Consider the following 26,794-nt stretch of genomic DNA (forward strand, 5'->3'; position numbering starts at 1 on the left):
ATCTATATTTTACAGCCCGCAAAAGAGCTTCATTACCTTAAAAATTTATAATTAGGGTGCAAAATGGCCACACTCAGGAAAAATGGAAAAGAAAAAATTAGGAAATTTGGATGCTAACAGGTGAGATTTAAAAATAAAATTCTCTGTAATGGAAAGAATGATGCAATAAGGGAAGAGTATTCACTTAGTGGAGGAAGGGATGAGATAAGGGGAGAGTAAAGGAAAACAAGTCAATTTAATCAAAGACTTTTGGTTAAATATAGAAGGATTTTATAAATACACCTGGGAACAAAAAGTGCTAAAAGTAATATCACTAGTAAATGAGATGCTGAATGTCTAAGCTGTTAAGCTCTTTTATAAATGTACGAACAAACAAAAAAGAAAATGACAAGAACTATATAATTAAGACATGTCCTGTAAAAGTAATTAACAATGACAAGGAGACAGTAAGGGGATTTAAGCAAGCCTCCTATCCAGCTGCTTCAGATCAGTGCTATAACCTGAAATTGAATTGAAGACCCAAAGACTGTCTGTTCTGGTGGCCTTTACTACTCCTCTCATCCATTTCATGCTTGGTACAATTTATTTTTCTGTATCTCACAGACAATAGAAAGGTATTCTTTGACCTAACTGAGAAAAAGATAGGACTGTCTTTGACAGGTATGTTTTGTAATCCCTGGATTCTTTTTAACCCTCAATCATGCTTGTTTCTGTACAGGCCATGACTTTTGCACTGAAGGACATAACTGTATGGAGCATTCTGTCTGCCGAAACCTAGAGGACAGAGCAGTCTGTAGCTGCCGGGACGGCTTCCGAGCCCTTCGAGAGGACAATGCTTACTGTGAAGGTGATGCCTTGTACACAGGCTTAGCACTTCTGTAGAAATTGTTTATGATGTATATCACCTGTGGGATGAGTGAGTTCATTGTATCGAATGTCTATCCATTTATGAATCAATACAATGTGCAGCATGTTGATCAACTAAAATAATAACTCCAATTAAGTTCTTTAAAAGAAAATTTAAAAAAAATCTGATCAACATGGAGGTGAGCAGTTAATATGGCTGAGGTCTTGAATTAGAAGCAGGCTTCCATAGGAAAATTTGCCTTTTTTTTCATGGTATTTAGATACTTGAACAATCTAATTTCAACCATTTGAAAAATATATTAGTGTAACATTTAGTTTCTCTTTTCACTGCTGCATGTTCCTATTCTCTCTCTCCAGGAAGCAGGAAATGCTATAGAATAGATTTTAGTATTGTTAATCACACTGAGTAAAGATTTGAGTTGCTCTATTGGTACAACAAGATACTTAATCAAAAGAGAATCACCTCTACAATCTAGCATCATCAGGTGAAAGGAAGCCGCTCCAGCAGTGAAAGCCAAAGTCCTCTGCAGTCTCAGTGTTTGTGCCAACTGTTGCTCTGTCTCATGAAAACCCTGATTCTGTCAACACAGAACACCAGTGTGCTGTCAGGCCATTCTTACCATAAAGCTTAAGTGTTGGCAGCAGGATGGTCTTTGACTAATGAGCAGTTCTGTTCAGATTACATTGAAAGTCAAGCATCTGTGAGTAGATGTAGTTTAAGGTACTCTGCAGTCCCACCTAATACCTGTATTATTCTCTGGTGATGCACAATAAATGGGATAAATTTAGGCCTTTTAAGATTGTTCCTTTGGCTGAACTCTGCTGAAGTTCATGCCTGCAGCTTGCTTGAGTTAGTAGCTGCATTAGTATCAGTGGGAATGCTCATCTGTAGACTTGCCTTTGAGAATTTGTGGCTGTTTTCAGGAAAGGAGCATATAATTAATTCAGCTTTATATACATCTCTACTTAATTTTTATGGTAAGCCCTCTGATGTAAGCTGATTTTGAGAAGAAGTAAAAATCTTACAGAAGCAAATCCCTTGCCCCTCATCATTTTCCAGGAGGTATCTGACATCAGGACCTGCTGTGAAACTTGTAGCATCAACCACTTTTTATCCCAAAGTCCCTGGAGACTGCTGTGGCTTAGGATGTGGATCTGTGTTTCTGGGAACTCATCAGCCATTCCCTATCTGAGGGAGTCACTGGAGCAATGGAGTTATCATGAATTTAGGGGCTTTAAGAGTTGTTTTTTTGTTCTGCAGCTCTATTGTCACTCTGCCAAATGAAAGCAAAAAAACAAATTACACTTTCTTAGTGATCTCCATGTCTCTCACATTGGAGTCTGTTGCTTTATATGTAATTTTTCAGGCATGCCATAAGCAAAAAAAGGAAAAACTTTATTATCAGCACTGTGGGTGAAATGTTTGATGAGGACACACTAGATTATCATATGTGAAGCCAATGCATTCTTATTATAAGAGGATTTACTTGTTTGTGCAGTACCTGATTTCAATATGACAATTTTTGGAGCAGATTTCTTGGCCCAATTGTTTCTGCATGGGCAAATTACATTGGTTCTGGGTGGTAATTATGAATCTGCTTAACTTCTTTCAGAGAACATGCTTAAGTGAATAAAAGATTGGGACATGTTATTTACATAATAATATTAATTTTGCTTATTACATTTGAAGGCATTGAATTGTTACTTGGTGTTCCTGATACAGGAACATTTGCTCATGTTGAAGGTCATGGGAGAAAGTTTCACCAGGAAGATGTGCCCACATGAGCAAAGCTCAGGAGATTGGGTCACTTCCCAAGAGATTCTCCCTGCCAGAGGTGAAGCTGCCTCAACAGGCAAACCAGCCTGGCTTTGCTGCTGGTGCCGTGCTGTAGCTGCAGTGCTGGCACCACATTTGAGCACAGCTCCAGACCTGGTCCTGGCTGTCCATCCCTGACTGACTGTGAGGGTCATGTGCTGGAAGGATGGGAAGTAAGGCTACAGGTTAAAACATTAGGATTGTTTTTGTGGAAGGGACAGGGGACTAAAATACCCATGTTTCTTCGGAGCTGTACTTTTATTACTTTATCCCTTTTCCAGTTCAAATGTCTCTTTGAGCAGAGGTTTTTATTTCTGGAAAGAAACTCTTCCTTTATATACTAAATTAACAGCAAAAGGCACAATAGCAATAGTGTAACACCAAGTCTTTTCAGAGTCCTGTGCCTCATCTTGAAAGGCTGGAATGGTCCCAAGCTCCCTTTCTCAGTGGATGCCCTTTCTTCACTCTGCTATTATTCTGTCTTTAATTGCAAGCAATGCCAGGCATAGAAATATTGAGTTAACACAAAGCCTTGCAGAGAAGGCCGTTTGTAATGGCTAGAGACATAGGTATGAGAGCTGTTTGTGTGTTTGCAATGCAGAAACTTCAGATATACTGCAAAATTTGATGTCATTGGCTCTGTGTTAGAGCCAAGTTTCACTAAACACAATCCTGATTTGTGCTGTAGCACTATCAAAATTAAAGAACAAACAGAAGTAATGATGCTCCCATTTGCAGAACTTCTCCTTAAGGAGAAGAATAAAAATAAAATCACTTAAATCTGGTTTCAGTGTGGGTCTGGAAAAGCTGAATAAATTTTACCTGAATGATGGAAGAGTTTGGCTTCTGTCCTAGAATGCACCACTGTTTTTCCAAAGCTATGTGATGTCTCTAGATATTTTTATGGTGGATAACTTCCTGCTATATTATAATAATATTTGTTATAATTTACATCACATTTAGCTTTCCCTCAGAGAACTGTGTAAAGCAATACTTAAAGAATTGGTATTTCTTAATCTGCATGCTATACATGGAAGCCTTCCATGGAACATATTCCAAATTATTTTAAATCTGTTTTCTGCCTCAGGCTATTATGCAGACTGAGATACTTTGTGGGCAGGTTGTGTATGGATTATGCTGTGCTGCCCAGGTGTAGGTGCTTTTAATACAGCATCCTACCTAACATCACCAGCTTACTAAGACAGGTGTTCTGGTGACGTGGAACTAGTTTTTCCCAAGGCCACATCTGCAGTACTCTCAAATTGAAGATTACCTTGTGGAATATATTTCAAAGAGTGTTCAATACCCAGTGTTTTTATGATGGTGGAGTTATGCTGAAAAGGCTTTTCAGGATTAAAGGTTGTGACTCTTGGCTACCAAGGTAATCTGATGCATCTAGAGGAGCATATTTTAACTATCTCTGTGCAAAATCTGATTTCAGTTCAGAAGTACTGCCAAGGATTGCTGATTAAATAGAGAGCAGAGGAAGTTTAAGAAAAAAAGACAGGAGAATACAGTAATTTTTGTGGAGATCAAGAGCAAACATGACCTGAGAAAACTGTGTTATTTACTTCTTTATCAAGAGGATTTTGCCTGATGCAGAGACTATTTTACATCACATATCTATCTTGGTTGTGATAATTTCTTTTGTAAATTTCTTTGTAGCAGCCTGTGTGGTGCTGTGGTTTAGGTTTGTGATGTTATACTCAGTAGTGAAAACAGGAATACAGTGTGGCTGTTTCTCAGAGATTGACTGGACATCAGTCTGCTGGAAAGCATTTTGAGTTTTTTTTTCCCCTATCTCCCTTCACTTACTAAATGGTCTTTATATCAACTCATGAGTGTTTTTTCTCGCTTTTGCTCTTTTCTTTAATCCCTCAATCCCACTGAAGGGTTGACAAAAAAGTAGTTGCTGGGTGCTAAATTGCGGACCAGGTTCAGCCCTCTACACATCACAAATTTATGTTATGGGTATGTGGGTAGTAATGTTTTTTAATATTTGGAAATTTAGTTGTGCTATTTACACAGTATACAACATAGTTAACATAGAAAATTTTTTTTTGTGAAACAATTTTCCATTTATATTCTAATTCATTCTTTTTCCTCAGCAGCTCTTCTACTGTCTCTGCTGTTGTCATGTTTGTCCCAGTTCCAAGTGTAGCAGATGAAATTAGACCAAAGACTGAATGACTTTGTCTGGATTTGAGAATTACATCAGCTTCACTGATGATTGTCCCTCGAGGGGAGAAGGTTTTCAGTTGAGAAATCTGCTTTTGAATGAGCTGGCTTGATTTGGAATCACTGTCAGTGGAGGGGGAAGTAAGCAGTCTTAGACAAAAAATTGCCTCTTTCCAGAGATTTCTGAAGCATGTCAGAAATGATACTTGGTTAAATCTTATCAGGTGTCCTTTAGCTCATAGTTGTGTTATTATTCTGTTTGGAAAGCTTTACTAATTTATCCCTGTGTATGCTTAAAAATACTAATGCATTTAACCCTCTTCCCCAACAATATGAATATTGCACTTTTTCACATACCTAATTAGTACAATCTGTTGTTAATCTTCTTGTTAATCTTTTTGGTTTGAACTACTGGATTACAAATTAAGTACATTTTCAAAATTAATCTGACTTCCATGGATTGTAATGAGGAGAAGAAATCCTATAAAGGATAAATAGTGATAATCAAATTGCAGTGGGATATGTGTTAAATTGTACTGGCCAAGTACAGTTATCTACAACGTATTTTTTTTCTTAAGTGTAATACTGGGAGAGTGTAAGTAAGAGACTTCCATAATGGAAATAAACCTCAGAGTATTAGATTATATTCTATTAAGCCCTCTGGGTTTTTAATAGACAGTACAGGGCTATTTGCTAGCTTTGCTGTCTTCATGGCATGCACCATTTTTTTGTGTGTAAGAGTCCTACTTAAAAACTGTACAGTACTGTCAGCTTTGTGAACCTGGGAAGGCTACTCATACTTCCCTCTTCAAAGAAAAAGTATTTTTTGGAAGTGAAAAGTGTCAGTAGTATCACATATAGCTAAGAAATAAAGATTTCCATCTCCATCAGCTGGCAGTGTTTGAGTCAGTATCTAGTCATTTGGAGCTGGATTGGGAAACCAATAAAAGAGAAAGAAAAACTTTCACTCCAGGAGGGCAGAATGTTATTTCCAAATTTCTATTAAAAACTAATTAAATTGTATTAATAGTAAAAGGAAATATTAAATATTATTAATAATTTTTTATCATCAAAAGCACTGAGTGGCATTTTATTTCCATTGTTATGCTAGTAAGAAGCCTTAATATGAAGAAGTAGAAAAGCAGTTTAAATGTGTGTGTTGGAGTAGGACCAATCTTCCTTGTCTGGCATAGCTTTAATTGAAGAAAATAATAAAGTTTATTTCTTTACACAAACAGTATCCCTGACATCAGTTCATAAATTGTGGTTCATACTGAGATACAGATTTTGCCACCACTTTTAGCAGTGGGATAGTTTGTATGTGTACACATTGTAGGATGAGATTCAGTGTTACTTGATGTTATTTACTGCAACAATTATTATGTTCAGAATGATTCTATCATCCAGCCATAGCCAGAACTGAAAATGATGTTACTGCAATTAATAAAAACCAAACAGCTGAAGCTAATCATATAAAGGGAGCTTCTTGAAAACTCTTTTAAACTTTTCTACTAGTATCTGGTAAGGAGAGATTTTATTGCACTGAGAGCAGCCCTCTTCCACTAGCAATAAAAACATAGCATGTAATTTGTCTTCAGATAAGAAACTGAGGTGAAATTTTCTGTACAAATTAAGTAGACCTGCAGGCGAAAGAGAAAAGAAAATAAAGCCCTAGTTTTGTTCTTATTTTACTTTTGGTCCAGTTTTCACTGTTAGCTGGGAGGTGACTACTGAAAAGATTAGGTACTTTCACTGTGTGAAAAGTACCCACAGCCAAATGGTTGGGTTTCTTTTGTAACTTTTAAAACCTCAGTCTAAAAGTGTGACTTGTCTTAACAATGCATAAAGACTGGATTCCCAAGAGTTGTGACAAAGAAATGCCTTGCATTAAGGCAAACTGAATTTAAAATAAATATTCTTTTATGAAGAGTGCAAAGCAATAGCAGCCACAGTGTTTGTGTCTGTTATGGTACTCATAACCAGTTTGGCATAGTTTGAGAGACTCCTGAGTTGAGATATCAGCACTTTTCTGTGAAAGAGGCAGTAATCTACCAGGTAACTCACAGGAATATGCTGCATGGTTTAGACCCAAATACAGTCTAACCCACACATGGGGCTTTACCACTGCTTACAGGTACTGTCTTTACTGTTTTCCAATGGGGAGTTTTAAAATACATTGGTGCAATACAATCTGTGCCGTGTCTTCTTGAGAAGAACCCAAGAGATATTTGTAGTCACTGTATAAACACATTAATGCTCCTTATTACCCTTTTAAAATAGGGTAAAAAACAACAAAAACACGATGAGTGGCAAGTATTTGAAATTCTTGACATTCACAGCTCAAAATGATGAGAAGTTGTCATACTTAGATAAGAAAGTAAAAATATTATTTTACCATTCAGATTTAAAGACCTATTTCTAACTAAGTGCAGTGCTGAAGAGGGTTGGATCATGAGCTGGAGTGCCAGTAAGTTGTTCTGATTTTCAGAATTGACTAATTAGTCATATACAACATCCTTTTTATTCTCAGTATGCAACTGTATCAGACTAGTTATTTAGAGCCTAAGGAAAAGCCCCCTGGGATGCTTTCATGTCTGACAAATAACTGTGTATAATTACTTGTTTTGTCACGTATACACAAGTATATGAATTAATTATAAGATATTAAATAGTAAGAAGATGCAGTTTTCCAAGTAAAATATTCCATGATTGCAGACAGTATTTGTTTTCAAAACTGTCCTGTGATATGTATTTTTAAATCTACATCATGTGTGTGGAGTCCAGTGATGTTTTCACAAGACCGAGATAAAGACTTCAATTTCTTCCAGGAGTCTCACATTCACGAGTAGCTGTTGAACAATATCTCCTCCTGCATGTTTTAACAAGGACAGTTTAATCTCAACAGTCTGTCTTCCTTTCCAAAAACTGGGGCAAGTTGAAATAAAAACAACTCTTTGTACTGTTAAAAATTATATTTCTGAAATGCTGTAATGTTGAATTTTGTCCTTGCAAAGCTATATAGAACTTTCGTCAAGGAATGTAGACCTTGAGTGCTTGGCTTTTATTTCAAGTATTTTTTTTTCCTGATGGCCTCCTCACAGGCTATAGAAGATGGACAGAGAAATCATGACCTTAAGCAAAGATCAGAGATTTCAAATAGAATGAAGGGAAAAGCACCAAGATGTGTACAATATGTGTGTTATCTGTGCAGTTTAGTTATGGGCTAGTAAAGAGCACACCCTGTGTGAAGAACCAACAGTTCAAATTTATTTTTAGTCTAATTAATGCTATATCAGTCTAGTCAAATTATAAAAAATATTTATTTACAAGAGTGCTAGCTGACAGTGATAATCCAACTCACGCAGTTTCTCTACAGATCTATGAATAATTCAATAAAAATCAATATACACTGCCCAATTCTTCTTACCCTCCCTATGCGTTGCTATATGACTTGCTAGTGACCAAGTTCTTTTTTGGGACCAGCATCGTGGGGATAATGGAAAGTTATTTTACTCTTTTCTTCTTGGTCTTTGTGTTTTCTTGAGGCAATTTTTGTATGCTTTAATTCAGTATGAGGAGTATGTTCTTATAGTTGATTCACAGGGCTAGATTAATTTTGACTCCTTAGATTGTAGTGCCTTTCTCTTTGGGGTAGGAGAGACACACAGGTCTAGAAAGACAGACAAAAATAAAAATAATAAAACTCCCCGGGAGCAAAAAACAATTTTGGACATAGATTGTATACATGTTACCTCTTGATAATTCTGCTGTTGGAGCCAGGCTTTTTACTGGCTGTTGGTAGCACCAAAGGCACAGGATATAAAGAGAAGAAGAAGTTGAAAATTATCTATAGAGGGTAAGAGTGATAACAACTATGGTGGTGCTGTCAGCTGGAATAAATAACGTGGGGCACTGGGAAAAAATACACAATTTTGACTGAAGTTGATGGTTATATCCTTTGTGGAATATGTCAGTTGGAGAAACTGCTGCAGTGGATTTGATAGAACAAAACAAACAAAAGTGCAGTGATTGTTTTGTGACTGACTGGAGGTAACAGCAGTAGTTAAACCATAGGCTTGACAGGTGATGGAGAGTCTAGAAATAGTAGTTGGAGGAGGAGCAAGGGCTGTGCCAGGGCCCCAAGACATTTTGTCATCTTAGACAGCAAGTGAGAAAGGGTTTACACAGAAAAAGACACATAGAAGATGATGTTATGGAAACCAAAACACACAAGATATTGAAACCAGGCTGTAGGTGAAAATGAAGGGAAGCTGAAGAGAGTAGGAGCTTGGAAACAGTCAAGGAAGTGTGAGAGACCCTACTGGGAATGTTTTTATTAGAGCAGTGAGCCAGGAAGTTTTTGCATACTAAACATTTGAGCAGCTGGGAAGGTAGTGTTTGGTGGTGGAAATAAAAAAGCCCAGTACTTTCACAGCTGGGTAAGCTGGTGGGATCTTGCTTCAAAGTTATGTTCTGTTCTTTTTCTTTTAAGGAGTAAGAGCTGGTGGGTGAAGGGATGGGTTGAGTACAGGAGGACTGAGCAACACCTGAAGGCAGGACTAAACTTGGGTAGAAAGTGGTTGCAGGAGGAAAACAGCAGAAAAGCTTGATGTCAGAGGTAGAAAGTGAGAAAAGTAGGACTTCTTGGTTGAGGGATGACAAGAGAAAGTAAATGGGCAGAACTTTTTTTCCTTTGTGATCCTGTTCCAGGTGCAGAACAGGTTATGTTTGTTCTAAAGGTTTTAAATCCTCATTTACCTTTTTAATGGTATTGATTGCTGTGATTGGTCACTGTTCATTTTCATAATCCCTTAATTGTTGAGTAGCATCTGCTGATTTTGCGATGCCCTTTTTTTAGGTCAGGGCCCAGAGAAGAGTTGCAATTGTTCTGTATCCTGCTTGTCTTTCTGTATGAGTCAGGTTGCTACTGATGAAGCTAAGGGCCTGAAAGGCCTATGTTGTGCTCACTGTTACTGGTATCCATCCTTGGGATTCTCAGTGGAGAGGCTCAGGATTCACAGGAACAGAGGGTGGTGATGCCCTTGCTCTTACCAGTGCAGCCCTCAGAATCAGGATGGAGGTGTGCTGATGAAGTTGTGCGAGAGGTGAAAAAACATTAGCCTCTTGAGCAGGTAAATGTGGTGCTTGATATTTATAGGCTGTGGAGACATATTTTATTAACATAAAACCCATGGGAGTTTTATTTGTTTTATTGTATATTGTAGGTCTAACCTACTCTGCTCTTCTATTCAGGGTAATTTTTAATGTGTTTATGAAATAGGTGTTTTTATAAATAAAGCTTTTCGTGTTCCTGTTCCCTTTCTTCCTGGAGAGTTAATGTTATTTGTTGCAAAAAATCCTGCAAGAGTCCCAGCACTTCCCAGAAGATTCGATAGTGTCTAACACCAGTGATCTGCCTGGCTACCATATACCTCCCTAAGTGTGACCAGGGAGATCTCTGGTGGTAGACACTATCCATAAAGGATCCTCAATTCTGGGAGCAGCCTCTTCTAACAGCTGATAATTACTGACTTAGTAGCAGACTCATTTATTCTGGCAGGCTTTTGTGGTGGATAAGGGCAGTGATGCATAGGGAGGCCTAAGGAGAGGCTTTGTTTGTTAGTCCGAGGCTTTGGTCAACAATGATTTATAGATTGCAGGTCAAGCTCTCCTCGTATTAATGGGATTGTGAAACATAACTGGGAATTTTACTCTGGGGAAGCAAACACATTTGGGTGCAGGAGGAAGGGATACAGGGAACATTTTCTTCAGTTATGTATTTTGCATAAATTTTGACTGCTTGGGGGAATAAAGAAAGGCAGGTTTTTCAGGGTTTTTTTTTCCTGTTTTTGATGTTTTTTGCAAGTATAAATAAATCATTGAAGTGCAGATTCCAAACACTGTTGCACTAACCAGTTTTCCCAGAGGTCCCCCTTTTATCTGTTCCACTGGGAATAGAGCAGGTTGATGATCTCCATGACTACACTGTTGTCAGTACATCACAGCTGGTGGCTCAGTATCACATCACAGACTTCAAGCACACAAGTCTTTATTGTTGAATGTGTCGAGCCATTGGAGTGGTGCATTCATCCTATTGAAGTGACTTCAGTATCTTACTGGCTGAACAGTAAGACCTGAATATGCATTAATATGCTAACTAGGTTTTTTGGCAGGAGGAAATAAGGATAAATGTTGTAGGATTTCTTAGATATGGAAATGCACAAGATTTTCTGTTGTGCATTTCTAGCTAAAGGTGGCATGCTTGTTTTGGCTGGGGTAGTGTTAATTTTCTTCACAGTGGCTAGTACAGGCCTGTGTTTTGGACTTTTGCTGAACATGGTGATAATAAAGATGTTTTTGTTGTTGCTGAGCAGGGCTTACACAGAGCCAAGGCCTTTCCTGCTCTTTGAACTGCCTCTCTGGGGAGGAGACTGGGGGTGCCTGGGGGGTTTGCAGGAGACACAGCCAGGACAGGTGACCCAAACTGACCACAGGGAGATTCCAGACAGTGTGACATCATGCTCAGTGGATACAGTGTGGGGAAGGAGGAGGGAGAGGGGAACATTTGGAGTGATGGGGTTTGTCTTCCCCAGTAACCATTACATGTGATGGGGCTCTGCTCTCCTGGAGCTGGCTGATCACCTGCCTGCCATTGCAGGGAATTAACCCCTGGTTTTGCTTTGCTTGTGTGTGCTCAGCTTTTGCTTTCCCTATTAAAGTGTCCTTATCTCAATCCACAAGTTTTCTACCTTTTATCCTTCTGATTCTCTCCCTGATCAACCTGTTTCAACCAGTAAACAGGTTGAAAAGGCTTTTATTTTGGTAGCTTTGAAAGGCAACAGATGTTGGGCTCATTCCCTGCCCTAGTTCAATTCTCCTTAATCTGTAATACCTTAACCTAATGTATATGAAGCTCACATGTGGGAAATGTGGGAAATTCCTCCTCCAAAGGGGGAATGGAATTGCAGGGTTTTAGTATGGTCAGTCCTTGTGTGAGTAGTTGTCATTTGACTGATCTTTTGCCCTTGTTTGTATTAATTATCTTTATTTAGTATTAAAGTTGCAAATGTTTGTAAAAGCATCTTCTTATCTGCTCTGTGTCCATGGTGTAGAGGGTCTTTAGGTGCCAATGTAATATAATCTTGTGATAGTAACAATAACAGAGTTGGGTGGGAGTTTTAATTTCTAGTGAACATTTAAAAAATGTGAGCAATATCTTTGCAAATCGGCTTGAAAAAAACAGTACATCAGATTTGTCCAAATGAACACTTCAAAGTTAACCTGAACAGTTTTTGTATCAGTTGAACAAGCAAGGTTTGGAAAAAAAAATATGATTATAAATAAAACATTTTTCAAAATCTCAATATGTGGTATGTTGGCAAAGTGAAAGCTTTTATTTAGAGCACTTCTAAATTAGGAGGTTTGAATAAAAGGAGCTTTAAGTTTTTCCCTGCAAAATGAAAACTATTGGCATTTTGGGTCTCCTGTGGATATTTACCTGACAAAGCAATCATCATTATAGTTTTCAGAAAGTCCTATTTAATGGTTCTGAAGCACTGATTTTTAAGTAGAATTTTATGAGGGTGCCAGAGCTGGCTTCTAGGCAGTCTGTTGATTCTGAGAACATAGTATCTCTAATTACTTGAAGACTGGTGTTGTTACTTAAATATGAATCAACACAATTAATTTAATATGTAGTTAACAGGCATTATGAAAGACACAAGTTGCATCATTTGTTGTAGAGGCTGAGTCATATGTTGTAACTGCTGGCTGCTTTTGTGAACTGCATACTTGTGTTTCTGCAGAACATCTGTAAGTCAGGAGATCTGTGCCCTATTTCATTCACTGTGTAAGACCAGCTGTGGTAGTCATGATAGTTTAAGGTTTTTTTTTGATCATCACTCTTAGATGAAGTTCCAAAAAGGTGTTTGGAGCCTTAGTGTGCTCACTGTGTTCACTGTAAATACACGCTCATTTGTGGAAGTACACATGTACATAGAAGTTGCAAGATTAGCTTTTCCAGGCTAACACCTTAATACACCTGCATGAGCTTACATGGCTGCAGAGTTCACAGGGTAAAGGGAAAATATAGCCAGCCAAAATATATCAGCCATGAAATTCGTTTGCAGTGGACACCTTCATGTTTGGTAGCCAACTACCCTCAGCTTCTCCAGCAGAATCCAGTACATAGAGGACCTGTGGAACATTCTTTTTTTCAAAACTGAATGGAATTAGGAACTTAGTACAGAATCACTAATATTCAGCGTGTCAAACTGTTTCGTACAGGAAGGCAAATTACCTTCTAAAAGTACAAAGGGGGGGAAAATGAATGCAGTTAGTAAATTCCTGTTCATTTAAATACACAGGGAAGATAAGAAATGAGGGATAAGCACACAACCAAAGCAGGAGCGAAGTACAGGAGTTAAAAATGTTGATGTTTAGCACCACAACATTAAGAAATTAACTCTGATTTCAGTTTATATATACAATCTTTTGTCTTGAGCCATCATTAGCCTCTGCAACAATATGCTTTTCCATACAGAGATTTTATTTTCAACACTGAAAGCCATAAACATCATTGAAAACAAGAAAGAAATCAAAACTGATGAGCAGGAAAGAAAACAAGCCAACAATCCGCCCATTTGATTTTCAGCTTTCTTTGGTATCAAGGTTCAGTGACACATTGCATGACAATATAAATAGGTGTACTGAGCATCTCAGTAATGATGTCTTTATCATTACTATTACAGGAACAGTGTGCTACTGAGCACTTCCAAATTAATATAGCTTTTCTGTTTTGCAATATAATAATATTATGCAGAAGGTCTTTTGTTATCTGTAGTGCATTCTCTGTCTTCCCATTGAATTATAACCTGACACAAGAAATATGTCTAATTTTGAAGCCCAAGAGAATACCAAAACTAATTAGGTTTTAAATTCCATGCCTACAGTCATTTATGTGGGGAGTTTGCTCTAGGACCTTATACTGCAACAGGTGTTCTGCCCCAACAAGTATTTTATCAAGTTGCATTTTGTTCTGTCAGAGCAGATCTTTATATGAATGAGATTCTTACAGGTTCCTTTCAGGTACAGTGTTTATATGTGTCTGTATACATATGTATGTAGATATTTGCAGATACAGATACATGTGTTTATATATGTTAAAAATACTGATCGACTACTTTATTGTTCTAAGAGAAATTGATACTAAATTTCAGAGTATTTTCAGATCTTACCATGTTCCTTACAGTTTCTTTCTAGACAATAGTTTCTGTTATCTCAAAGGCATGTGGTGTGCACACAGTTGTGTGTTATGTGCACTGATGACTGAGGTGACTGCACAGGGTGCAGTGATGGATGCCATTGCAGTGCTGAGGCCATTGGTCAGTTGTTTGGGACCCTGGTTTGTTTTTTGTTCTGTTCTATTTAAATCATAGGAATAACATCAGAGGCACTTCAAAAGGAAAGATGTAAGCCAGTGTAATCTTCTTTGTAACTCCACTAACAGCTGTTCACAGAAACTCGTGGTGCTTCTCTTGTTTGAATATTTCAAGCAGTTTTTTTAAAAGAACAAAGCTAAAAAGCTTTCCAAAATGCACTGGTATTTAAATAACTCTTTAGTCTAGCCCACCACTGATGGAAGTGAACAGCAGTATACTGAGAGATTGCAAGAAATACTGCTGAATTTGACTTGTGTTCCTCTTTGTCTTGTTCACAGATATTGATGAGTGTGCTGAAGGGCGGCACTACTGTCGTGAGAACACCATGTGTGTAAATACACCAGGATCCTTCATGTGTGTCTGCAAAACAGGATATATACGCATTGATGATTATTCATGTACAGGTAAGAGCTGTGTACTTCTGGAAGGAAATAACAGGATGCTGGTATTTAGGAGTACTAATGATTCTGCTGAAGCTAATCTTTGTTGGAGCTGCAGAATATCTAAATGAAATGTTGAACAGAATAAACACCAAAATCTGGTAAAGAAAAGTTAATGCATTTTACAGATTATGTGTAGGACATATTGTTTGCCTGAAACTGTAAAGTAGGCTGGATTGTTTTATGGTCTGTTTTGGGTGCTGATTAAAAAGGCAAAGGGAGGAGACTGAAGACGAAAATAAGAGAGCAAAAATAGTACTGCTTTACTTGGTTTTTGTGTTCCATACCAGTACAACTTCTCTTGGAGTATAGCTACTCTTCTGCAAACTTAGGGTGGAGTTAGATTTTCTCCATATTAAGAGTGGCTGTGCCCTCATTCTGAACTCTCCAGGCTCAGTTCTCCCGAGTTCAGAGGGCAGGAGTTCTACTTGCCTTGAACTGTTGGACAACATGGTCAGTCTTGCATCTGTATCTTCCCTTTTTGCTCTACTGCCAGTGGATGTGCTTGGTTCACTTTGTCTTCTAGTCTTCATTTATTGCAAGGTAATTTAGGGTTATGGAATGCTAAAAACAGCCTTTGGTATCAGGCCCAGGCTGACTCTAAGTGCTTCTGTATTTTTTCCTACAACATAGATAAAGAAAATATGAATCAATAATGAGGCGTATTTACTCAGTGAACAAAGTACTATCCCTATTTTGTGTGCACAGGGTAAAAAATTAGCTTTTTCTATATAAGGTTACATTTTTTCAGTAAAATTCAGTAAAAATTTTTTTCAGCTTTCTTTCATTTGTATTATCTAACAGAAATTGGCTATAAATGTATGAGAGTATTCGAAATGTGAAGGTAGCATTGTGAAGTTCATTTCTAATTTTGTTCTGTCCATTGCATCATGGCATTTTTAACATAAATGATATGTCTTGATACAGAAACAGCTTCTTCATGAACTGGCATGCTTTTCCTTGGCTGACCATGCACAACACTCAGGGACATAGATTTCAAATCATATACATGTGATTTTTGTGAATACTGTCTTACCTGTATTGTCATTCCTCTCATACATTGGCATGCACTGTTTTACTGCAGTAAATCCACTTCTTGGAGGCCCAAGTTATAAAGCCTGCCCACAGCAGGTCCTTTCTGAAGCAACCAGTATGTTTCTGATCATTCTCTTACATTTTCCACACTCTCTGTTGAGTAAAGAAATCGTTTCACTACCTCCTGAGTGTGAATATTGGGATTATTTTAGGACTGACTGTATCTAAATCCGTGTGATACTTTTTCTGCTTGGCTTCCCTTAGCTTGCTGTTCTGATTGAACTTTGCAAATGGTAAACCATCACCAACTTTGCAGGGGCACTGGGTGCCTATAAATATAATAAAAGTAGTTCTTGAGACACCTCACATTGCATTCTTCATACTTGCTGAAACATACTGTTATGAAATACAGAGTAGTTAAGAGCTTTAGACAGTCAAACTTCTATAAAAGGTGTTGGAAATCCATTTTAGATCTCACACTCCAAGCTGAATGTGGTTCCACATTTGTAAATCATAGTTTCCTGTGAAATCAGCCTGCTGGGTGACAAAATGAACTATTTCTTTTCCACCTTTGTCTTGATCAAGCGGAGAAAAGTCAATGCTAAAAAAAGGGAATTAGATGAAAAAGTTTTGTAAGATTTAAAATTTTAAGACCTGATAGGCCATCTGAACTGTAAGTCATGCTGTGTATGCATGTCAAAGACTTTGTATGTATGAACAATGCCACTTACTATTATTTGGGACCTGGAGTTTTTCTGGACTTACATCTTAGTGAATTTTGGATACAGGCAACCATGAGGATTCAGTCCCTGCTGGATAACAGAATTTCAGTGAATGGCAACCTAATACCATAAATTGTATATGTCACAAAATAACTGCATTATTTTTTCTAGTTCCACAACTATTGTGTGAGCACCTCTGGTGGAGACACTGGTTCATTAATTAATATGTATCCAGGACTATGTTGGTGGGATGTATAATATGCACTTCTGTCCAGACCTCTCAGTACTCTATATAGAGTCCAGTGCACTTTGAATTTTGTCAATATCTGCAAAAAATGTAGTCATTCAACCCTCTTTTTCCCTCTGCAGAGTTGAAAGTTCTTAGCAAGTCTCTATTTGCCATATTGGCAATTCTGGGTTTAACTTGCCAGCTGAAGTATCAAGGAAACTGAGGAGGAGGCTGTTTCTTAATCCGGTTCAGGAATGACAAGGATAGGGCAAACAAGCAACAATTGACCCTTTGTGTTACTAAGTGTTAAATTTTTAAAATATATTTCAGGTCACAGTTTCTTGTAATGCTTCTTGTAATGGAATGTTTCTTGCAATTGAATCCGTTTATGGAATTGTAGTTGTGCATAAAATAGCTGACACTGTAAACTGGAGAGGAAGCTCTGGTAGCACATCCTCTGGAATATTACTAAGCAGGAAAAAAATGTTCTGTAGCTTGGTATTAATATGTCATTGTTTGCACAGGATAGCTGAAGCCCAGGCAGATGTTGAAAGATTATATGTGAACCTTGATTAGACAGATTATGATGTAAGTGATGTCCACAACTTGCTGGCAGACTAACATACCTTATTGTTCCATCCCATGAACATACATATAATTTAGCAGTCATTGATCAAAATAGAAAAGAGCCATAAAATCAGTGACATTGAAGAGTTTTTCTCCTGCACGAGACATTTGAAAAGAAATCTGTGCTATTGTCGTGGTTTTAAACCAGTAACTAAAAAACTACTTATTTTTTTTTTGTTGTGAGATATGGATTAAAACAAGAGCAAAACAGGCTTAAGACTTAAAGGAATAAAGACAGTTTATTAACAAACTACAAGAATGAGAATACCAGAATAAACTTTCAGAAAACCTCCTTATCTTCTACATCTTAACTATTTCTCTGTACACATGACAACATAGAGACAAATAACTTTAGGACTTTGGTGGTTAAAAACAGTCTTAATTCTTGCTACAGTCTTTCATCAGTCTTTGTAGAGAAACAGAAGTCTCTTTCTGTTAGCTTACGGAGTTTCTCACGAGAAAACTATTTTTCATCATAGTTTTCTATTTCTCTAATGCCAGCTGCCCGGAAATCTGTCATTAGATCTTCTCCTCCCATTTCACATCTCCAAGGTGTGTATGGGTCACAGAGTTTAGGAATCTTATTTTAAGGATAAGTTATTCAAAGGCAGAAGTCTTCTTCATTTGTCTCTGTGAGCCTTCCTGGAAAACAGTTTTCTCTTTGCCCTCAAAGCTTCAAAATCTTCACTCAACTCAATTCCAGCAACTCACAGTATCACAAGCACTCTCTCTGTCTCTCTTCTGCTCAAAAGTTACACTTTGAATATCTCACTCCTCCTAATACTCTTATCATGAATTAAAGGAGTCTTTTTATACTATTATTGTCCATCTCCATAGCTTTAACAGAAAGATATTTCAGCTGTAAAGCATCTCCTTATTCTCTCTTTCTTATTTAAACTTAACTCTTTTCTTCACTGTTTTTGGTGGTTCTATGATGTCTCCTCTATGTTGATTGTCTCTCTCTCTCTGTCTTTCTGAGAAAAGGAGTAATCTGTATGTTTATCCAGGTAGTAAAAGAATTAAAAGCTTTAGGAAAACTGCAAGAGTTCATGGTGTTAAGTTTCAGTCTAGCAGCAAAAACTGAAAACCAAGCTCGGCTGGCCAGCGCTGCTTCTCTTCTCCCTCCCCCCCCCTCCACCTCGCGGCCTTGTCGGCCTGGAGAGGGGGGGGAGGAGGCCAAGACAGAGCCTGCTACCTTGTCCGAAGCCGGAAACCAAAGAGAACAAGAGAATTCTGTCTGTACTTCTTAAGGGGGTGTTTACAAGTTGAATTCACTTTTTAATGGTCAGATCTGCTGTCAATTCTTGAAAATGACCGATAATTGGTCAGGAGGGAAAAACTCCCATCAGCCACCAGCAGCTTCAACTTCCTCTCCCTCCAAGCTGTCTTAAAGGTAAAGCTACCCCATGACAGCTATCTATCTATGTCAGAGTCATGCACACAAAAGACTGATTTAGCCTATAGCTGCTTCCAAAACAGCTCCAGTTGCTTTTGTCCTGGCATGTTTATTTCAAGTTTTACAATATATCTGAATTACATTTTTATTTTCACAACAAAGGATGTAATGAAGGCATCAATTTGAGAAATTGTTATTTGTATTCATACGGGAACCAAGATTCTCAGGGTTAGACTGAGTTAGTCACAACCATATTTGCACAGAAATCTGTTGTTCATGACTGATTTTTATGTTCAGAAATCAATCATAGCTATGAGAAGGAGAGATGACTTCCATATGCCAAATGGATGCACAAACTGCAAATTAAAGGCATGAAAATATGCCCTGGGCTACAATGCTTTGGTATCCTACAATGATATTGTCTCATTCCCCTTCCACTTTGTTTTCCAGAACCTGGAATGTAATGATGTTGTGCCAGGGGAAGGAAGGTAGATAATGGTATGAGTCTCTGCTGGGGTAGTTTTATATGTGCAGTGGTATGCTGCTGCACCATCACTGTTAGCTGGGATCAAATCAGAATGCTTTAATTATTTTCTGAAATAATAACATTCATGTCTTTACTTTGCATGGGATTACAGAAATGTACAGGCTGTTTTCTTGGCTTTAAAAAATGAAAGTTTTGCTTTGCTGGAAACAAGGAAGAGCCCAGTGTCACCTCCAGTCTCTCAGGCTGCTTTGTAATTCACAGCTGGTAGCATTGCTCTGAGCAGCATGGTGGATGTCCTTTCCTCCACAGTTTATTATGGGAGCAGTTAGGAAATGAGAGATAAAGTCTCTTTTGCACACTTGGCTCTAACAGTGAAGAGTTCATAGCAGCAACAGTGAATGGTTAATCATGTTTAGTCTCAACAATTGTCTTTAGTTTTCTGCATAGGGACCACTCACCTGACTGAGTAACCCAACAAGAATTGAACAAAAGATACAAGACCCTGGGAGACTTAGTGCATCCTCCATAGACCATATTAAGGCAGAGGAAGGTGCATTCCCTGATATAAAGGAATGGATTTTCTGAGCCCTAGATGACTTTTAAGGCTCTGTTTCTGTGCAAAATCACAGGCCACATTTTATTTATTTTTTGCTCTCTCTTTGGCATAAAAGGGGGAAATAGCTCTGATGGAAGTGCTGGTGGTGTGCTTTGCCTCTCCTGTGTTTTGGAGTCACTGAGATGATGTGGGGGAGGTAATGCAGCTGATGTCATCCTCTTAGAAACTTCCTCCCTGTCTCATGTTTCACATTTGGTAGTACTGCAGGGGCAGGTGTGAGTGCTCCCAGGAATACCTTAGGACAGTATATTCAGTTCTCCCTATGTGTGTGGTCTGGGCAAGATGATAAGTGACTGACTGCAAGAAGCAAATATGAAGTATTAGTATATAAGCCAGAATCTTTGAATTAATGTTTGTATATTCTGCCATCTGGGGGTTATGAAATTGTGTATTACATATTTCTGGTGGGGTTTTTTCTGTTTGTGGTTTGCTAGGGTTTGGTTTTGGGTTTTTTTTGAGATGAGTAATCTACAGCTTTGTACCCAGACACCAGTGAGACTTTACAATTGTGCTGTACTTTGGCAGAAAATACATGTGAATTGCTAACTTATTAATTATTAAAAGCACACAAGGCATGTTGCAAATTGTGGACTATTGCTTCCAAGCACGCTCTGGCCACATTAACAATGATGTCCATCTGAGCTGTGTGGGACCAATGCCACATGTGGAGCTGGATGCTGACATACATGTTTTAAGTGTCTGCATACCATAGAACGTTTTTTCATAACTGTTTTTGTCAATCCATGTCAGATTATTTTTTGTTTTCATTTCCACTTTAGCCAGGTCATGCTGATTTTTTGCCACTACTTTTAGAAAAGAGTAACTTAGAAGCCAAAGGATTTGGCAAACCGAGTGGAGATTTTAAGTCTGTAAGGCCATTATTGTGCCTGGTACCATTCATGGTTGTGCTCCTGGTTTTTCTGAAGAAAATGGTGAAGGATTTTTATATAACATCTCATCACTCTGTTGGGTACTTTTGATTTTTTTTTTTCCTCAGAGTCAAAATAGAAGAGATGAAGTAGTTCTTTAGAATCACAGATTCACAGAATGGTTTAGGTTGGAAGGGACTTTGAAGACCCTTTAGTTCCACCCTTTTGCCATGGGAAGGGACAGTTTCCACTAGGTGAGGTTTCTCAAAGCCCACAGCTTTGGTCTTTGACCTTTTTGACTTGGCCATATGGAAAAACCTACTCAAAGCAACGAGGAATATGTTGAACTCACCAGGCAATAACTAGCTGTATCCAGCTGGACTTCCCTCCTCCTCTGCCCCAGCTTATGTGCCTTTTTGAGTCTCAGAGATTTTCCTAACAACTTTTTTCTGAAAATGGTGTCAATGCATTCAGCATAATTAATTTTTTTTTTCTGAAATAGCCTCTCACAGTAAACTGAAGTCTAATAATAGTTTTCACATAAATTACTGAGAAACATGGTTATACTAAGTTGAGTGACACCTGAAATGTTAATTCTTGGGAATACTGGCAGGTCTGCGTACTTTGCAAATCAAATTAAATCACAAATCTGTTGCAAATTGGAAGGAATTCCAAGATCAACATTAAAATAATTAAGAGTCTGGGGAGATTGATTTGACGTATGGAAAAGATTTACGAGGAAAACTACACATTTAGCTGCATAACGATGATGAATGTGCGTAAAGTAGGGATTATGATAACAGTAATACTAATTAATAATTACTTGGGAGGTTTCAATATAAAAGGAAAATGTAGGGGAAAGTACCAGCCTGCAGATACGTGGCCAGTACCTCTTGACATTCATTTTTCAAGTCTGACCCATATTCTTTACTCTCTAATGATCCCGTGGGATGACTGGAAAAATTCACCTCTATATAATGCAGAGAAGAACTGATTGACACGCTTAGCCCATACAGCTCTCACGCATCTGATACTCTTTTGTCCACCTTTCTGCCATTTTTCTCATGCAGCCAGTAATGTTTTCCAGCTGGCTACATCATTTGGATTAATTTTACATTTGCTTTGACCACAGCAATCAAAACTGACTTTCCTAAGCTCTCCTGTTTGGCTCTATTCTTCTAGCTACAAACAACCTACACATCTGCTTGGTTTTCAGCTAATGCCACTAGTGATGTCCCTGCTTAAGAAGATCCCTTTTCATTTTGTATTTTGCTCCTTTTTTTTTTTTTTCAAAGACTGGGTCTTCTTTTCCTTCATTAATACTTTGTTTGAAATATAACTCCTCTGAGGGTGCTTATGAAAAAACAGAGGTGCAGTCTTTGCAGTGCAAATGCAGCCCAATCTTATCCCCCAAGTGCAGATGCCTCCACTTTGGGAACCAGCAGTCTGGTATCTGGAAATATTTTAAAATAAGTTATAAGGACCTACAATTTCGTTGGAATTGCAGCTCATACCATTTCTAATTCAGATGCCCAGATTATCAGGACTTTAGTTTTTCCCTAGTTGTTATTCTCTGTTTCTTGGAAGCTACATTTATTTTTGAGAGGAAATACAGTCCCTGTCACATGGATTTTTTTATTAACATAGTACTCTGACACACTTTGGAAAAATGATTCCTCTTGGCATCTAGAAACTCAAGTTCATAAAAGTGCATCTGCCTCTGGGCTTCTGTTCAGATTTCATTGGTTTATTTTTGACTTATAAATCCATCAATTGTTTGGGACATAAACAGTCTGAGAAATCACGTACTTTTTTCTATACTGTGCAGTAGAAGTGATGTTTAATGGCCAGGGATATTTGAGAAAAAAGTTTTGTTGAATTTCTTGTGAGAATGCTGAAGGTAAAATCCATCTTTATTCCCTAGAGCACAGACCAATTCACATGTCCTGGAAAAGTTCATTTCTGGGTTCTGATGTGGGTTGGAAAATGGTTTTGTACCAGTGTAAATTGGTAGGATTTCAGCTAGCTGTGAAGTGTGGGTATTTTCCAATATCATGTATTACTAGTTTGTTTTTCTTTTCCAACCAAACATTTAAGATCCCACAAATATGAAAAGGAATATTTTTATGTGTTTAAAATGAGAAATAAAATCTAGCTTACATGTGAGGCATGTGTGCTCTATTTTAGCACCAACATTAGCCTCTTTTAAGAGTAATGTCGTTTTCTGAGTTTCCATGGACAAAATCTACTGTAAAACTGATGTAATCCAGAGTTGAATGAAGTCATCTATGTTCTGTTTAAAGCTGCATGCTTGTCCTCAGTTAATTAAAGCATAAAATGTGCCTGCTTTTTCAGACACACAAGTGTATCCGCAAATCATCCTGAATAAGAATGGATAGTGCTTAGTACGTTGGTAAATGAGACCACATTTTAATAAGTGACTAAATATGGCCTTGAGAAGCAACTTTATTCAGCCCTGCTATATGCCCTTTACCTTTCACTGGTGCAAAGAAATTAAAAAAATAGTGTTGCCTCAGAGGAGTCATAGGCTTATAGAGTCCCAGCTTGGGTACATGAAAATGCTGTAATGTGGGACATGATAACAATAAAAAAAGCTAATTTCTTCCTGTTTATTTCCCTTGACTTATTTTTGATGAATTCAACAGCATTCAAGTCTTCCTCAAGTTCTGCAGTGTATAGAGGAGCTGAGTTCATTGATGGTGCTTAAATAAAAGCAGAATAATTGCTCAGTATGGTGCAAGGGACAGAGCAATAAACAAGCATGCTGACAGGGGCTGGTTGTAACATCACTGTAGTGACGTACCACGGCTTGAGTAAGGAAATGTTTTAGTCAGCAAACCACCAGAGAATATAATGATGTGGGCAAATGAACCATCTGTCTCTGCATCTCTGATTTTGGCTACACCCCCACCCCAGTTCTGTTAGAAGTAATGCACAGAGCAATGCAAGCTCCTCAGGGGCGATGGTGTCCAGCTACACTGCCAGGCTCGCTATTAGTAATGAGCACTGTAGAAGTCAGCTTGTGTGCACGGAGCATTTTTAACTCAAAGCCTATTTGATCTTGGTTTCTATTACTTGGCCCAGTTTCCATTCTGCTTTATAGTATGTCAGCCTACACGAAGCTCTCAATCTTCTTTGAGGATAAATTCTCTCCAATATCCACTTTCTGGCGGTACGATAATTCACAAAGCTAATAAAGGAGTGATCGCTCAGACTGAGCTTGTTGCTATGCGACCACATTACTAAGATAACAACACAAGTAATTTTTATATATCTTCTGTATCTTATACAACTGAACTCAATTATGCTTTATTTGGATTGAATCAGGTTATCCTTGGCAACTTAGTTTGGAGTCTGTTTCAACTTGGAATGAGAACTTTTTTTTTCCTAGAGGATACATTTTAGGTCCCATTTTCTCCTTGGTTACTGACCCAGTTCATGACAACTGTGCAATTATAGCAGGATGGATTTCTCAGCTGATCAAAATCCAACGCATTTTTAAAGGGTCCTTGGTAGAACATGATTTGAGTTGTTAAACAGAAAATGTATTCCCTTGACAAAGATGTGAATGTATGATTTTCAGTACTAAATGTTTAATTCTTTTACAGAAATAATTCTTTTACCAAATATATATATATATATATATATATATATATATATATATATATATGTGTCTGATATGTGTGTGTGCGTGTTAGTGCTTATTTATGTATCAGTGCATAGCATATTGCATGGATTCCCTACTGGCCTTGGGAGCAAAGGTTAGTTAAAGGTATTGTATCAAAAGCAATCTCTACTTTGTGTTTCTACAGTTTCTGTATTCTGTTTAAAATTTATCATTCTGCAGAAACAGACATCAGAATTGATTATTTTGTTCTGCAAGGAATATATTTTGCATTCTTTGTGCAATGAGGAATTTTTCAATATATTAAAGGAGTTCCAGATATCAACTTGAGAATATACTCAGCTTACAACTAACTCAGAAAAGAGCGAAACCTTTTTTTTAATGTAAAAAATTTGAAATTACAATATTTCCAAGCATTAACCATTGCTTGATATTTATATCACTGCATTATGACAGACATCCAGTGTACCTCCTGTTTCTCGGTGTTCTGAAGCCCTCTACAGCTTTTCAATCATCCAGCATCCCTCACTAGCTTCTACAGTGCAGTTATGTGCTGTCTACAATATGATTGGAAAGTAGAAATGCAGGAGTATAGCAAAATTAACACAGTATATTGTAAAAATAGAAAATCTGACAAATCATACAGCACTAAATGAATTATTAATTCCTAAGGTAATTCCATTGACTCTTTATGTTAGAATTTTACTGATGTTGATGCAGGAGGTGGCATTTAGTTTGCAATTAAGGCACCCCAATGCACATCTCTTCATCTAAGCTCACAGTCTAATCAAGAGGGGTCAAAAATTAAGCTGGACCCAACTCAGCTGTCTATTTACAGGTTCGAGGCAATGATCACGGTAGGATTAGCAGATCCAACCCAAGACCTTGATTCACTGACATCCCTTCAGAGCTGGACCTCCCCTGGCCTGTCATTCTGAGGATGATCACAGGCTGTGACAGATAGACTGCAAAGATCAGGAAACACAGTAGGCAGCCTTGAGGACAGTTTGTTTGAAGTCATAAGGATCTTTCTGGCTCAGGAGATGGGAATCTGCTGCTGTCTCACTGAGTGAGCCAGAAGTGAGGGAAGTTGGATGGCTCACATCTATCATGTCTGAGCCAGCTGGTGATTGCCTCATGCCGGGAGAGTGTTGCCTGTTCTCAGAGGGACTCCAGCCAAGGTCAGTGAGAGACTTGCACGAGGCAAGACAGTTTTTAAAAAAAGAACATTGGAGTTATTTAAGGTTGTGTGATATATGTGCTGTATTGAAATCTATTTGAAAGTGGTTTTCTACACATTCACAGTACCATAAGTTGTCTGTAGCCATGACACCATTTAGCTGGGGTTTAAGGGTAGTGGATACTGCTGTCAGTATATGGATATCTTTTATGTGTCTTTGGGCATTCTAATGTTGAAAAACATTTCTAATCTAAGACAGCACAGTTTTTAGAAAAGACAAGAGGTAAGAAACTTCCAAGACTGGTAAGGGGAGATATACTACTTTTCAATATTGTCCAGGGCTTCAGAAGCCTTTTCTTTCAATATTATAGTTGCAAGTTTTTTCTTTGAATGAAAATGGAAGATTCCTGTTTGGATAGATAGGAATTTCTGAATTATTTCTGTTCAGGCAATCTGTGGGCATGAAAACCTTTAATTCTTTACAATTATTTTCCTACTGCGTGCCACATGGCATATCTTATAATCACTGACTCCTGAAACAACTTGAAAGTGTCCTTTCTTTTTCATGAAATGTTTATGAGAGATTAATCTTCTTTATGATAATGTGAGACTATTTCCCTAACTCCTGTTTTATACTGTCAGTCATTGCAATTTAGTATGTCATCTTCTTTGACAGTTTGTCTCTGCAACAGTTCCCTATCAATATTGCTACCTTTTGTCAGTCTTTTGGACTGATGATTCTCGACTAACAAAACCATACCAAACTATTTGGTACTTCACCATATCAAACTGCTTTCTTGTGGTACAGACCCCTTGACCAGAGCAGGAGTTGCATCCTTCCTAGTCCTTATTTGCACACAAAATTATGCTGAAGTCTACCTTGAAATCCACAAAGTAAACATACTGGATTTTTCCACTTCACTGACTCACCCAGTGTCTGTGTTCCTATGTCTAGTCCCAAAGAAGGGCTTATATTTTTAGCTTTGCATGTAACTTCTGATTCACACTGAAATGTGCTGATGATTGTGCAGCCAGGCTGTGGTTGGTCATGCTCAAGTGTAAGTTGTAAGTTAAACTCACTTCTGCTGCCCTCCTAATTTTGTCTAAAACTAGTTTCAGTTCCTGAAATTTGCTCTGTCAGTGTTTGCCAGCTCATGTAAATGAGTAAAGGCAGCAGAGTCTTTGTCAAGACCTCTCTATAGCAGTCAAAAGGAGCAGATGAACAAGAAGAAACAAATGCTACCTA

At 37.9% G+C, this 26,794-nt stretch overlaps 1 protein-coding gene across 1 annotated transcript in view; it reads left to right on the forward strand.

Annotated features, from left to right (window-relative positions):
- The window catches only part of NELL2 (neural EGFL like 2), a 137,199-nt gene that overhangs the window by 59,215 nt on the left and 51,190 nt on the right, over positions 1-26,794 (forward strand). The window contains exons 12-13 of the mRNA XM_086884647.1: positions 719-847; positions 14,580-14,705. Coding sequence (XP_086740773.1) covers positions 719-847; positions 14,580-14,705 — 255 coding nt within the window. The remainder of the gene's footprint in view (positions 1-718; positions 848-14,579; positions 14,706-26,794) is intronic.

The sequence above is a fragment of the Cyanistes caeruleus genome, chromosome 4 (assembly GCF_971803275.1).
Source record: "Cyanistes caeruleus chromosome 4, bCyaCae1.hap1.1, whole genome shotgun sequence".
Taxonomy (NCBI): domain Eukaryota; kingdom Metazoa; phylum Chordata; class Aves; order Passeriformes; family Paridae; genus Cyanistes; species Cyanistes caeruleus.